The 14,720-nt window shown below is 33.5% G+C and overlaps 1 protein-coding gene across 5 annotated transcripts in view; it reads left to right on the top strand.

Annotated features, from left to right (window-relative positions):
- The window catches only part of LOC149795365 (protein regulator of cytokinesis 1-like), a 61,332-nt gene that overhangs the window by 31,865 nt on the left and 14,747 nt on the right, over positions 1-14,720 (top strand). For 2 of the 5 annotated variants that reach the window (XM_089965138.1, XM_089965139.1), the window contains exons 10-13: positions 154-270; positions 2,580-2,627; positions 8,121-8,240; positions 12,754-12,823. In XM_089965138.1, coding sequence (XP_089821264.1) covers positions 154-270; positions 2,580-2,627; positions 8,121-8,240; positions 12,754-12,823 — 355 coding nt within the window. Of the gene's footprint in view, positions 1-153; positions 271-2,579; positions 2,628-8,120; positions 8,241-12,753; positions 12,934-14,720 lie in introns of all 5 variants that reach the window. The other 3 variants (XM_089965135.1, XM_089965136.1, XM_089965137.1) reach the window with 2 other exon arrangements.

The following is a 14,720-nucleotide window of genomic DNA, read 5'->3' as shown; positions in this document are numbered from 1 at the left end:
GTTTTTTGACACTATTTCATGTTTTTGAGCATGATGTGGTCGTTTCTAAGTCATTTTTAAAGTAATTATGTCACAGAAACCTATTTTCCTTGTGGTTGTGACTTGTTTGTTATTAAACCTGAGTTATGTTTTATGCTCAGATTTTATTTTCAGATTCGTGCAAGAAATAAAATGGTGGAGGAAGAAGTGATATATGGAAGTAAACCATCAACCCCAGCAAAAAGACGATTGATTCAAACAACACCCAGCAAAACACCTAAAATTAGAAAGGTGGGTCTGACAAAGACATTGATTTTAATCTTCCTACATGTATGTTCATTCATCTAGGAGATCATTAGCATGAGATTCACAGTAAAGATACATGTTAAACCTTCATACCTCTACATTCATAAGACACTAGATGATGAGCTTTGCATCACCTTTCTTTACCTGTGAATATGTGTTGTACCTGTGAATATGTGTTGTACCTGTGAATATTTGTTTTCTAATTTCTTTATGTCAACATTGATACCTTGTTGGACTGGACCTAAGATTATAAAAACATTTCTACACCCACAATTCAGACTGAATTCAAAATTCTAATGTTTGCTACTTTTTGTGGGATACCAATGTATGTAAATGTTTTGATCCATGAATTTAATAACCCAATGGACAGTGGTTTATCTTCGGAAATGGTGGCACTCCATTCCAAAGTTTCTGGTAATGGATGTACCCTCTTCCCAGTCTATGAAATTAGACACCATTGAAAATAATATACTTTGCAAAACCAAGAAAATGAATTCCCTCGAAAGTAAATTAATATACATTATTTGCTTATCAAATGTGAAGGTTTGAGTTGCGTTATTGTTTGAGTTAGGAACATTCAGTATCATTGGGACTGATCAGACTGATTTCTAGGTCTGATGCATTTGCAAATTTGAGAGGGATTGGACTGATCAAACAAAAACAGGAGAACTGAAACTTTTGGAATCAGTTTTGTCATTGAGATGTTTCAGTGACTTTGTGCAAAACAAAAAATTGGGGGTTTTGAGGGGACATGATACAAGCTGCATAATAATTAAATGATATTTGTGGTACAGATCTGTTCAAATAATGCTTATCAAGAAATTTAGATATTTACGTAGCTTAAGATAAATTAATGATACGCCTTTAAAAATAGAAATAGTTATTTCAAGCATATCAGTGGTATGACTTTTGGATGATACATGGGATTCAGTAGACTTTTGTCCTGGATTAGACATCAGTGCAATATTTCATCCTTTTGTCACATCCAGAATTCAGAAAAACTTGCATAGATTATTGGAATATAAAATTAAGTAACAATATACATACATAATGTAAGTAGTTATATATATATATATATATATATATATATATATATATATATATATATATATATATATATATATATATATATATATGGATGGGGGCACCGACTGGTCTAAAGCGCTCACTGTTCCGGATCACTGCCATCGCACCGCTGTCTGCGTGGGTTCGAGTCTCAGGCTTGGCTAACGTTGGTACGTGAGAAATTTGCCAGTAGCTTCTCGTGGTTTGGTGGTTCTTCCTGCGGTTTTCCATGGTTCTTAATCCATTTGTTATACTGGCTGCCATGTATAGCCTATCTTGTGCTGAAAAATGTCGTTAAAAACTATATTATATATATATATATATAATCTTTCTGTAAAAACCCAGATCTGCCATTGCCTAATGTATCAGCATGTCTCAGTCTGAAATTTGTTACGAGTATTATGAACAAACAACTAGAAGTGCACGGTATTAAGTGTTTACCATGGTATATTTTGGTGGTGGTACTTATCACAGTACTTTTTCACTATAAAAGTATGTCACTAGTTTAAACGAATAAGAAATCATGTTGTGACTTTAATTATATTAACAATATGTTTTCATTATTCATCACAAAATAATTTTTACAATTATCTCTTTTCACAAAGCAGTTGTATCTGTAACAAATTAATGGTGAATATTAGTAATATTGACCTTGACTGAATTCACTAGAATTCCACATTAATCTTTAGTCCAAGGATATTATTGAGCACTTTGTAATTCCAGTGAATAATAATTAGAATAAATAAATGCACCTAAATTAAAAGCTGAACACAACAATAAGACTAAATCTGTTTTTGGCGTTATAGCAAGAATGAGTAATATTTCAAGTAAATAACATTGATATAAAAAGCTGAGACACAATAATAGAGTCAGGATGTATGTCAGTCTTCGCTCGAAAACATTCAGAGTTGTCAAAAAGTTAAGGAATTTCAAAGGGACAAACTGATGTTCTAGACTCAGATTCAAACAAACATGTTTATCTCCATTAATAATGATCTCAATATTCATTCTATAGTCATAGAGAAATCTTAGCTATGTGTTATGTTGTTTACAAAACAAATGTCACAGGTCAGATCAATCATTAACTTGGTTGTGGACAATAGTCAATTACAAGATACAGATGTAAATAACATATAATCATGGAAAAAAGTTAAACAAACAAAGCAAATTAAATGTATATAACAATTTTCAAGGAGTATTATTGTGCTGTTTTCTGTGTTTTATTCTAGCTGGATAATAGTGACGGTTTGGAAATAAAAGTAGAGTTGAAATACAAGGTATTGACTCGTGTTCATCTTCTCTGCAACCATTTGGAGTTTGATAATACTAATAACTCTCTTCCAGATTTAAAACTGGAAATGTGAACCCTTTTCTTTACACACATTTATGCACGCATCTTTCATTAGTTTTCCACCGGAAAAAGTGCATGACATTTTCTATAAATAGTAATTTGTATAGCATTTCTGGAGAATAGTTTACTCTGTTGTTATTTATATAAATTCATTTCTTTACATCATTCTGTATAGCCGGTTTTAAGGCTGTCAGCTAAGGACCCACTGTACTCAGAATGTTGATATCAGATTGGTTACTTCTTAGTAAACAAACCGCTTATATTAGACTTTTTTGGTTGAGTCCTAGTTTAAGCATGAGCATGCCTTTGGAACCTGGTATGCTTCCAGTTGAAAATAAGTCTTAGGTCTAGATTTGAGACATTTGATTGCCAATTATATTTAGTCAAACTTAAATTTCAGCAAAGGAAACTGCTATATTCTGGACTGAAATTTAGGTCAAGACTCAAGTTCTGTTGGTAAAATTCAGGTTTCATAAACATTACTAAAATATGGCAACAGAGCAGTTAAAATAGGTTTTATTTTTCTCAAGCTATTTTGTAGGATCATGTTATAAATACAGAAAGCAGATTTTTAAAATTATTTTTCCTTCACAAATGATGATCAATGCAGTTTACAACAAATTTCTGTAATGTCAAAAGAAATAATATCCCATTTTAGTGTCATTATCCAAGAAAATCTGCTTATTTCATTATTCCCTTGCTGAGAACATAGCCTTTATAATTTTTCACTTTAATGAATTGAGAAAAGAGACAGTAAAATGTTATTACAAAGTTGGCCAGATCTTTTAAATCAGTATATTTGCAGGCATTTTAATTTGCCCTTACTGCATGGAGAAATATCAATTTTTGTTTTGAAATGAATATCATGGCTACTTCATTGATATCAAAAATGGGGAATAAAGAAGCACATGACAACGTTTGGGGAAAAATATTTATTTATTTTAATATTTCATTTGAATATGATTATATGCAATGATTGTAAGGGATGCTAACAAGTGCATGTAATCATATTCATCAAACACTTAATCAAACTTGTATTCATCAAAATCTCATGTAGATTCCACAGTTGGAGGTAGGCTCATGGCTTTGACCACAATTGTGACTTTTTCTATTCATTTTCCACATCCCATTGTGCTAATAACAAATCACAACTATTCTTGTGTACTTTTACCTGTGGCATTTCAGTCAAACTAAGCAAAATGTTTTCCATGATTATTGTCTGTTACCAGTTGTATATTGTACATGTAAGTGTCTGCTAGCCTTTCAGATTTCATCTGTTTTATACTGAAGTCTCAACCATCACAGCAGTACTGCATAATTTATAGAGCTATCATATGATAATTTGTTGGGTTTTTTCTTCAGCCATTTGTTTATTAGCATCTGTAGTCCTATCTTCACTGACGGAATGCTATTGTTCCTCAGGATTGTGTACAGTTGGGTGCACATGTAAAGAAATTGAACAGTTATGGTCCTTTTTTTCATGGTGATTGAATTGTGTATCAAACAGATGTTTCCACTAATTCCAAATAAGAAAAAGCAAGTGTCTTCTTGACTTGGATTATCCAAATCAGTCAGAAGCAGATAATCATAACTAAATCAACAGTCTTTGTTGGAATACGTGGGGTTAGATCAGGGTTTTCAATAGACTCCTACTCTTATGTTTTGACACTTGAAATTTAAATATGACCCATTTTTTACGTACGGAAATTCCAATCTATGCATCTTTTTGACGCATGTAGAGTTAACAATTCACTGATATCACGCTTAGGTGCAACTGAATTAGGTTGGATAGTTTTTATATTACGTTTGAAGTTTATGACAGAGGAATAGGAAACAATTATGACATGAGTGGACTCACTTTTGATCCTTTATTAGCATTGGTATGTGTGCACATCAAATTATAATCACTTGGTCGGAACTAGAGCAAATGGTGGTTCATGAAGCCGGTTATTGAGGTAAATGGACCAGCTTGAATTGTTTTATTGGCAATTGACTTCAGAATGTTTAAAAATTCGGAACCATTTATGACTTCACTGGATTCATTTCTGATAAATATTGGCGTTTCTTTCATTGTTCTTAAATTATAATCAGTTAGACAAAACGGAAAATTAAAGAATCTCACAATGCCAGTTTTCATCGTGAGATTGTGTTTTATTGGCAATTAATTTGCTTAAATCGGCAAAAGGTTTAAAACCCTTGAAATACGTACTTAAGGAATAAAAGCAAAAACTACGGAAAAACGATTGTTGCCAACAAATCCCGATAGCTGGTTCATCCGTATTTAATTCAATCCGGGTTTCATATTAAATTTAGTGGAATTTTTCAGAGAACCAGGCTAACTTTACAGTAATACCTCAGACGCTTTAAACTGCACATTTTATTCTTGCGAAGCATCTGCATGATCAGACTGTTGATTATAAAAAAATTTAAAATGGTGTCCAGCATGGAATACATGTTGGAGATGAAACGGTAATTAAGCCTCTTAAAAAGTGTTAATAATCAGCACAGAAGAATAAAAAGGAATATTCTGGTTTTTGTGAATAAAAGATGGTAGGGAGACAACTATGTGTATTGAACATTATGTGTCAGTTTGAGTATGATTTGTGGCAGGATATATGATTGTCATGTGAAATGACAGAAAAAAATCCAAGATTTAAGTCAAGCTGATAAATGGCAACAAGCCGTTGAACTAAATAGGATTTTGGAATTGAAGTTTGTGCAACTGTACTAGTGGGTAAATCATGTACTTTACAAACTTTTCAGTTGAATATAATGTTGACCGTCGCTATTTGTTTCAAATAACAAACTTTTAAAGACATAACCAGTTTTACAATAACAATTAATGATCATTTGTTACACCTTACTGAAAACTGTTCAAACTTATGGAAGAAATCAACTGAGACAGTCTCTTCAGGGTTGGCATATCTGCATACATCTGAACTTTAAAATCACAGTGGCACAAAGTATATTTTCTTGTCTGTCTCAGTCTCGGAAACGATCTGCCAGTGATGAATTTTCTGACCCTCAGACTCCAAAGAAACAAAGATAGTGTCAGCTCTGAGGAGGAGGAGAAGGAGAGTCAATCTCTGCAGTTTGTAGAAAATTTAAGGACAAGTGGAAAAATGAACTGACAATTCTGTGATGTACATTATTGATATTTGAATAATATATAACCTTCTTAGTGTATGGGTATATTTTTGCATATAAAATGATGTGAGCATTTGATAATAGAATATGTTGAGAAGTTGAAAATATAATAAAGTATAAAATAATCCTCTGTATGTTTCATATCCAAAAGATACACACAGTAATACATGGAAACAGAAACGCTTTTACAAAAATCAGATTTTGTGTTTCTGACAAAATAAGTCACAAGTATTTCTCATTATTCTGTACAAGACAAGAAATCTTACACATCATTTGTTTCCACCAGTAACAAGGAATCACAGCTATGGGCTAATGACTTTCCAAAAGAACTGACTCTCAAGATTTCAGTTTTGACTGAACATAATCCAAAATCTTAATAGATAAACTTCTACTGAATCTTGCTTCAACGAATGCAGATAACCAATTTTGTTTTGTTTTTTAGTTTGGTCTGCCTTGAAGTTTGCATTACTGTCTGACTTGTCAACTCTTCAGAATGTTTGCATGTACATGAACAAAAATTATCTCAGTGATTATTATTTCATACTAACATCTGCTCACTACATGCATGCTATGTTTTTTTACTTTAAAGTTGTTTTTATTTTTACTTTCATACTAACATAGAAAAGTTTGTTTTAACTGTAGTGTAAAAATGTATGCAATAGGTTGGTTAAGAATGGACAACTCATGTTTAGATGCAGCCATTAACATAAACAATAATAATATCATTACAGTACTACCCATTTATCTTGACATTCTCTGGACCAAGGTAATATTGTCAACATAAGTGGATGTCTAGATTGGAGGGTGGGGGCTGAGAAAAAAAATCATATTTTGCATACAAGTGAAATTTGTAAGAAGAGATATGTTAGTAAGTTGGACTTAAACTGAGAGAAATAAACACTTAACAATTCACTGTGCTATTCATTGTGCCCACTAGTACATGGCTGTATAGTTGTTTACATACTTCAGGTACATGTGCTTAAATTGGCCTTGATTTTGGTCTGCTGTGACAACTGTCATCTCAAAGAGGCTACCAGCAGGGTGAGGTGAGGCTATTCATAGGGAAATGAAAACGTGTCAGCAAGTGAACACTTTTAACAAGCATCTTTGCGAGATGTCCCACATTAACTTGAGGGCCATATATTTAGGTTTAAAAGATTGGAATTTAATTTTGTTTTATGCTGTCATTGGTAGCCACTGTAAGCAAAAAGTTACTTTTCGTGCAAAAAGGACATTTTTAAGAACATATTTCAATACTTTGGAAAATGCAACAATTGATCAGATTCCATTCCATTTATTCTAGCTTGGTGCTGACTTCCTTTGCTGAAGGGTGCATTGCTTTTATTGAAGATTGTGGCCAAGTTGCTTTGATGAAGGGCATATGTGTTATTCAAGTTGCAGCAATTATGGAGGACCAAACAAATGCCCGTTTGTTATTGTGGCAGCAACATCAAATAATTGTAGAGTACAGCAACATCAAATAATTGTAGAGTAAATTAAGTTTGTGATCTAGGAACCAGAACTTTGTGTTTTCATTGACAAAGGTGGCATGTCGTAAAATCTAAAAGATTGAATGCAAGATAATGTTGCAGTTTTGTTTTTATCCTTTTACAGAAAAAGGTCAGCATGACTAATCCAGGCTTTTGTGGTATGATATGGTTGGTGTAATTTGCACTACTTTCATGTTGTTTTTGGCATGTTAACCTTTTACTGGGTTACATTACAGGCAAAAATAACTTGTACCAAGTAGAAACAGGTTCTGTGATTATACCTGTGTTATATGGAGGTTTGTATTATACTTATGCATCCTATAGCAGTGAATCATTGTATTGTGATTTGTGTATCAATAGTTTGATTTCTCTGTGAACTAGAACAGTGTCTCCAACTTTGCACAAATACCTGCATGGGACATTATAGTAGAGTTTAACCAGATAATAGAATATAGTACAGAGATCAAAGGTCAACCAGTCTCTGTGAGAGAAAACGTATGTGTAAAAATATGCTGAATAACTCATTTATCTTTTCACCGAGGCTGATGAATGGACTACATACTGATTTAGACATAAAGTTAATGGTTTGAAAGGATTATTAGCCCTGACAAAAGTTAAAATGGCATGTATATGGTGACTTCATTTGAGATGAATGTTTAAAATTAGCAGTTACATTATTTATCACTACACCTTCAAACATTTCTGGCAAAAACTTGAAGAATTCTTAAATATTAATATTGAAATTCATCCATTTATACTTTGTATTATTGTTATTTTTGCAGATTAATGATACTTCAAAGACGCCAGCCTCCTGCAGTAAGATACAGCACAGCTCCGTTTTTCATTCACCCTATGGCAAGACCCCTATGTCAGCCAGTAAAGTTCTGTCATCCAGTAAGGTGGTAAGTGTCAGTGTCAGAGTATGCATTAATTTTCAATGTGTCTTTTGGTAATGTGGTACATGTTATAGTCATGGCAGACACTGATGATCATTTCTGCTGATTGGTGATTTGGTACATGTAACTTTTTCAGGGCAACCGTGGATGATCAGTTTTGTCTGTTGGTAAAGTAGTAAGGAATTAAGTGACATACTCAGGGCAGCGACTGATACTCAGTGTTGCCTGCTAGTAAGGTGGTACATTGCAGTGACATACTCAGGGCAGCGACTGATACTCAGTGTTGCCTGCTAGTAAGGTGGTACACTGCAGTGTCTTACTCAGGGCAGGGACTGATACTCAGTGTTACCTGCTAGTAAGGTGGTACATTGCAGTGACATACTCAGGGCAGGGACTGATACTCAGTGTTGCCTGCTAGTAAGGTGATACACTGCAGTGTCTTACTCAGGGCAGGGACTGATACTCATTGTTGCCTGCTAGTAAGGTGGTACATTGTAGTGTCTTACTCGGGGCAGGGACTCAAGTTTTGCCTGCTAGTAAGGTTGTGCATATCAGCGTGTCTGGGCATCCATTAATATCACTTTTCTGTCATTAAGGTGGTATATACCCTGATGGTAATTTTACTAAATATCTATTTCAGTTGCACTTCCTTAGAATTTAAAATGCATTAAAATTCATTTGCATTCTTTATGTGTTTCGCATTTTTGCTATTATTTTCTCAGTTTTCTGTGTGGTTTCAGAAATGCATTTGTCACATCCATTCATTGTTTCCATTCATTTTTCTTCATTTGGAGCAAAATGGAAATGCATTTACAGAGATAGGGTTTTCCAGTTTTGATTCTTAAAGCGAAACAATTATTGCTTTTACATGTTGTCTTATTCAAAGTGGTTTAATAAAATAGCAAATGCATTAAGTACAAAGACAGTATTGATTTTACTATAAATAACAAATAATGACAGCTGTAAAATTTTTGTGCAAATATAATTGTAGAATATTTATCAGAATTTTTTCTTTTTGTTTCTCTCATTTTTTTCAAATAAAAGTTCTAGAGATACAAGCACCAGTGATGATATTATCATATCAAAATAAGTTTTATGTTTGCCTTGACAAAAATAATGCCATGCCATGTAAGGAGTGAAAAACTGTCAGTCATTGTAAAAAATCTCATTACTGATTATTATGCAAAAGGGCTTTTGATATGAAATTTAGCAGCAGGCTGAAAATAACAAACTTTTCAAATCATTTAATTCTATGTATTAACATTTCATTCCATTATCATTGGTTAGAAATCATTATGTGTTTTCCATGTGTACTCTTGGTTTTCTTCTAAATGCAATCATTTCATATACATTCATTCTGCATTTCATTTGGGTTCATTCAGCATTCTTTTTTCGATTTGCTGATAGATTTACCCATTTCGGGTCTGTCCATGTCACAATGTCAAGGCAGGCACTGATAGTTTGGTTGGGTTTCTTGATGAAATACTGATACTATGTGTCACCATGAGGAAAATCATTACTCTTCTCCAGTTACTATATTACTGTCCAGATTGCAAGGAAATTTCGCATATGGTTTGATGTTGTATATGTTTGTTCAGCCATCTGGTATCAGCTCTAGTAATAATCTCAAAGAAATTTATTTAAATGCAAACTCCAGCATAGAGAAATCACTGAACCATGAAATATATTTTACAGTAAGCTAGTTTTCACTGTTGGCCATAGTACTTTTCATGACACTATTAGATACAGAGTTATTTGACTCTATTGGGAGTAATGCCTGTGAAAATGACTTCATGCAAAGGTTAACTAAAATTACTGGAGTAGATTGATCTGTAGGTGATAATGACCTGATTTGCTCAGAAAATTATGCTCCACATGACACATCTAAAGATCAACTTCTGTGACTATGAATAATAGTGTCTGAGAAAGTGACATAAATGCAAATTCTAACCAGTGTTTTAGTCACACAGATGGATGGACAGATCATCGGGCCATAGCTGGAATGGTATTGTGGTCCATGCACTGAATTTCTATTATTTGTTGCATAATTGCAAGATTCTCCCATACCCCCATTATGCAAGCAACTGCTTCAAGAATGGGATATGTCATGCAAAATAAATATACAAATATAGTAAATTCAAATGTTCTTATCAGTTGCTTCATAACGTACCAGTCTCCTTTCTGTAAGCCAAGACAAATCAGCACATTTTCATTTAAAACATGAAATTCCCCAAAGATTAGCTATTGTGCATGTAATTGGAGACAGGTATTGAAATTGCTACTACATGGCTGGAAAATACTTGCTAATTGTCATTCTTAGCACATTTCTAATGTTATAGCTCTTTATATGAAGCAAATAAGAGATTTTTTTCTTAGAATACTGATAGCGTGGATGCAAGGTCCACAACGTACCTCAGAAACCTCGAAAATCTAAAATTTAATTTTGACCTTAAAAAGCTTTTTAAAAAAGCCTTGCAAAAACTGAATGAAATCTGTATTCAAAAAACAAAACCCAAAAATTTGAAACATTGGTGAATGATTCTACTCTGACTGCACACAAAAAATACTATTTTTGCAGTTTTCTTTAGGCTAGCCTATCAGAATTGCGAATTATGCAAGTTAAAGGCTTCCTGTAATTTTATTCCATCATTCATTTGATAGATACATAACGGTATATTGTTGTCAACATTTTTAGAAAGAGTAACAGCTGTACTATTTTTAAGATATTTTTGAAAGTATCAACTGATGAACCTTGCCTGAAATTGTTTTGAAATAAGTGAGTCACGCATGTAATCCAAACCAGAAGATGCATTGCCAACATGGTGGAAGTAATACATATAATTGGTGACATCATTCTAAAGGCTTAAAGAAATATGGAATATCACATTTTTTAGCTTATAGTACTAAAATACCTGTTGCTGATGATAGACTGCTAATCTCCAAACTTTTGATCAGCTCCAGGCATAATATTTTAGGGTTTATGGGGGGGGGGGGGGCGGTATATATATGTAATAATGAGACCCTGGTAAATCAAAAAAGGTAATATTACTCCTCAAGAATACATAATTCAAAAATCCATTAGCATAGCTGGTAGCAATAGTTAAACTCATTTACAACTTAGTTCAGCTTTAAAAATTGGAGTAGGCACAATCATTCGAAAGCAACAGTTACATATTTTTATGCGCAGAGCAAATATAATGTGTGCAAGGGATAAAGTAGAGGAAATCAATGCTCTTGAAAAGTATCTGAATGAGAAGATTTAAGAGCTTAAAAATTCCACGTAAAGAAAATGTATTGGTCCTAGGATAAGATATTGTTTATAGTGTACAATGTATTATGTATTAACTGTGTATAAAATTGCAGGCCTAAATATGACGTTGGCAAAATGTTCAAATTTCTTTAATTTGTTATTTTGCTTGGAAGTGTGCAGGACTTTTTGGTGTAAATTTCTTAGCATTTTCAGCTATTTGTTTTTAATTATTTATTGATTTTCATTTTATCTTTAATTTCATTTTATTTAGAAACTCAAAAGCATACTTTATCGAACTTTTAATCAATGTGATGATCACCATCAAGATAATCTTGTAAGTGCTTTATGTCTTGAACCTCAAAAAATGTAAAACCTTGAAAAACACTAAAATATACCTCAGATTTTAAAATTTAATTTTACTTCTGTCCCTGTGGAGGATATAAATATTGCTGCCTAGTTCCAAGTTGCAACAGCTGAAAATGCTCTGCTTAAACTTGAAACGATTGAGGTGGAGGCTATGTGGTAGAGGACATGAAGATGATGAACCTACTGAAGATTGTCCTAGCAAAAGACACAAGTATGATCCAAAATTTCAATTAGCATGGACCAAAAATTATGCTGTAGCATGAGAAAAGAAAGTAGACTATTTACCAAGAATTATTAAACACCAAATTAGGAAAACTATCCCCTAGTGGTGCAAAATTTAGAGTTAAACAATCCCGTGGGTTCAAAATAGAGTGTGTGTGTGTGTATACATACATACATACATACATACATACATACATACATACATACATACATACATACATACATACATACATACATACATACATACATACATACATACATACATACATACATACATACATACATATATATATATATATATATATATATATACTTTAGTATCAAAATTGGCAGTCAGATCAAAAGTTTGGGGGTCTCTGAATGCACAAATGAGGGTAAAGGGATACATTGGAAAACTATAAAAAAAAAACACCTCACCCACCATCTATAAAGTAACCTGTTACTAAACTTGTATTTAACAAGAATGGTTACAGCATTCCCACTACTTCAGGGATGGAGGGTTCTTGAACCCACTGCCTTGGTGAGAGCTCAATATAGCAGTTACTTTGACATCCATGTCTAACCATACCCTTATTTATCCTAAATGTTAAAGTTTTTGTTTTTTTAATTTGCCTTCAGAATTAAAGCTTGGGGCAAGGCTCAGCATGCAAGCCATGACTAGTTTCTTTTTGTTTTCTTCAGAATCCAGGCACAAGGCAGAGACGGAGATCCAATCGATTGGCACGGAAGGTGCTAGGCGAACGGAACATTGGTACGAATGAGTCTGTGTTCAGCCATACAGCTATCACCGGAAGCTTAGGGGATGGCCAAAGTGGTGGGGAAGTGTCACTAGCTTCCATGGGCTCCTACCAAGAATTCTCAGTGTGTTAATGTCTAGTATAATTATGCTTTCTATTTTTCTGTGCCTTCCTGCCTGATCACTAGTTTGGTTTCATTTCAGTAATACCCACCTTATTTGAAAACCCTTGCTAACCAAAACTTAACAGGCACTTGAGTTTTTCTAGTTCTAGATATTGTCACTTCAAAATGGCCTACGGTTATATATATAAAGTGAGTGTCGTCCAGTTCTCACAGCAAATTTTAAATTGTAAAAAGATTAGATGATACACGGTATTATTTCAAATAAACACACATCCAGTAATTATCAAGTTTAACTCCTTCTCTGCTAGAGGTACAGTATTGAATTTGGGGTTTACGATCGAAATTTACATGAAAGGACTATTAATATTGTATAAAATTATGGTAAGCTACCATACAATGTTGCCACACCATTCTGAAATATGTTGACTTTATTTAGTCAAGTAATAGTTTCCGATTTACTTCCCTTAAGCAATACCCAAACAACCTCTGAGTCTTTTCTCAGACAGTAACAGACCTGCCAACTCTTATCAATTAACTATAAGTCTTAATAATGAATGACTTAAAATATGAACTTGTAGAAAAATAGTAAATAATTTGAAAATATGATTGTCCAGGTTTAATTATGATCCTGGTTTTCATGTTAGTCTAAAGCACTCACCATTATGGATCACTGCCATCTCACTTCTATGTGGGTTTGAGCCTCTGGTTCAGCCAATGTGGGTATGTGAGAAAGCTTGCCAGTAGCTTCTCGTGGGTTAGTGTTTCTTTCTGGGGGTTTTCCAAGGTTCTCCCTCCACCATTTATACTGGCCACCATGTAAAGCCTATCTTGTGCTGAAAAATGGTGTTAAACCCTAAAACAACAACCCAAAACAGTAAATTTAATTGGAAAAATAAAATAATTTATCACTCTCTAAATGAGAGTCCATTTGCCTGTTACATGCATGGAAAATCAAAATGACTTATTTTCTGCTTGAGTCACAGAGCTAGTTGACAATACAGTCACTATTCAACTATTCTTCAATATCAGTCCTTGTACAGTGCAAACTACTGAACAGAAATGTCACATATCAGTCACAACTCATGGTGTTTGAAAAATCATTCATTGGTGCATTTGCTTAATTTGCGTTCTTTTGGAGATTCAAATGCTTTAATGAAAATAAGATAATCTTAAGTGATCTACACCTACTTAATTTTTCACACACCCTCTCTTCCTTTGGAGAAAGCAATTCCAGGTTATGGGTTCGTGATGTCTACCCCAAGTTTTTTTATTTAACCTTAAAACATACTGTCCAAAGACTGTCTGGCATCAACTGTGAGATTAATGTTTGTGTTTAAGGTCATTTCTCAGCCATTTTAGATTTAGTGATTTGATTTTGTATGTACATCTTAAAAACTAGGTAACCAAGACTTATTTCTTGGTAGGATGTATTAGATTTGCTTTGTCATCCACTTAGATGTCCATTCTCTATGTGTGGGCTAGATTTATCTAACGGTTTTCTGTATTAAAATAAGAATTACTGTGTCATCAGCCCATCAATTTTATTTCAATACACCTGTTTAGACCAAACTTGTTGTGTTAATGCATCATGGGATGGAGGTGTGTCACAATCCTAAATTTGGTTGCTGTGACCTATTTTCCATTTTTCCAAATATATTGTGTGTATCTCTTGGGATTAATGTGTGTGGAATACCACAACTGGGCCACTGTGACCTATTTTAGAGGATTGTTTAAATAAGTCCACTTTTGTATTGTTAAACATTTAGTATGCAGCTCAAAATGACTTA

This window comes from Sinohyriopsis cumingii, chromosome 7 (assembly GCF_028554795.1).
Source record: "Sinohyriopsis cumingii isolate HCF-2022 chromosome 7, ASM2855479v2, whole genome shotgun sequence".
NCBI classification, from domain to species: domain Eukaryota; kingdom Metazoa; phylum Mollusca; class Bivalvia; order Unionida; family Unionidae; genus Sinohyriopsis; species Sinohyriopsis cumingii.
This window is presented reverse-complemented; position numbering and strand designations above follow the sequence as displayed.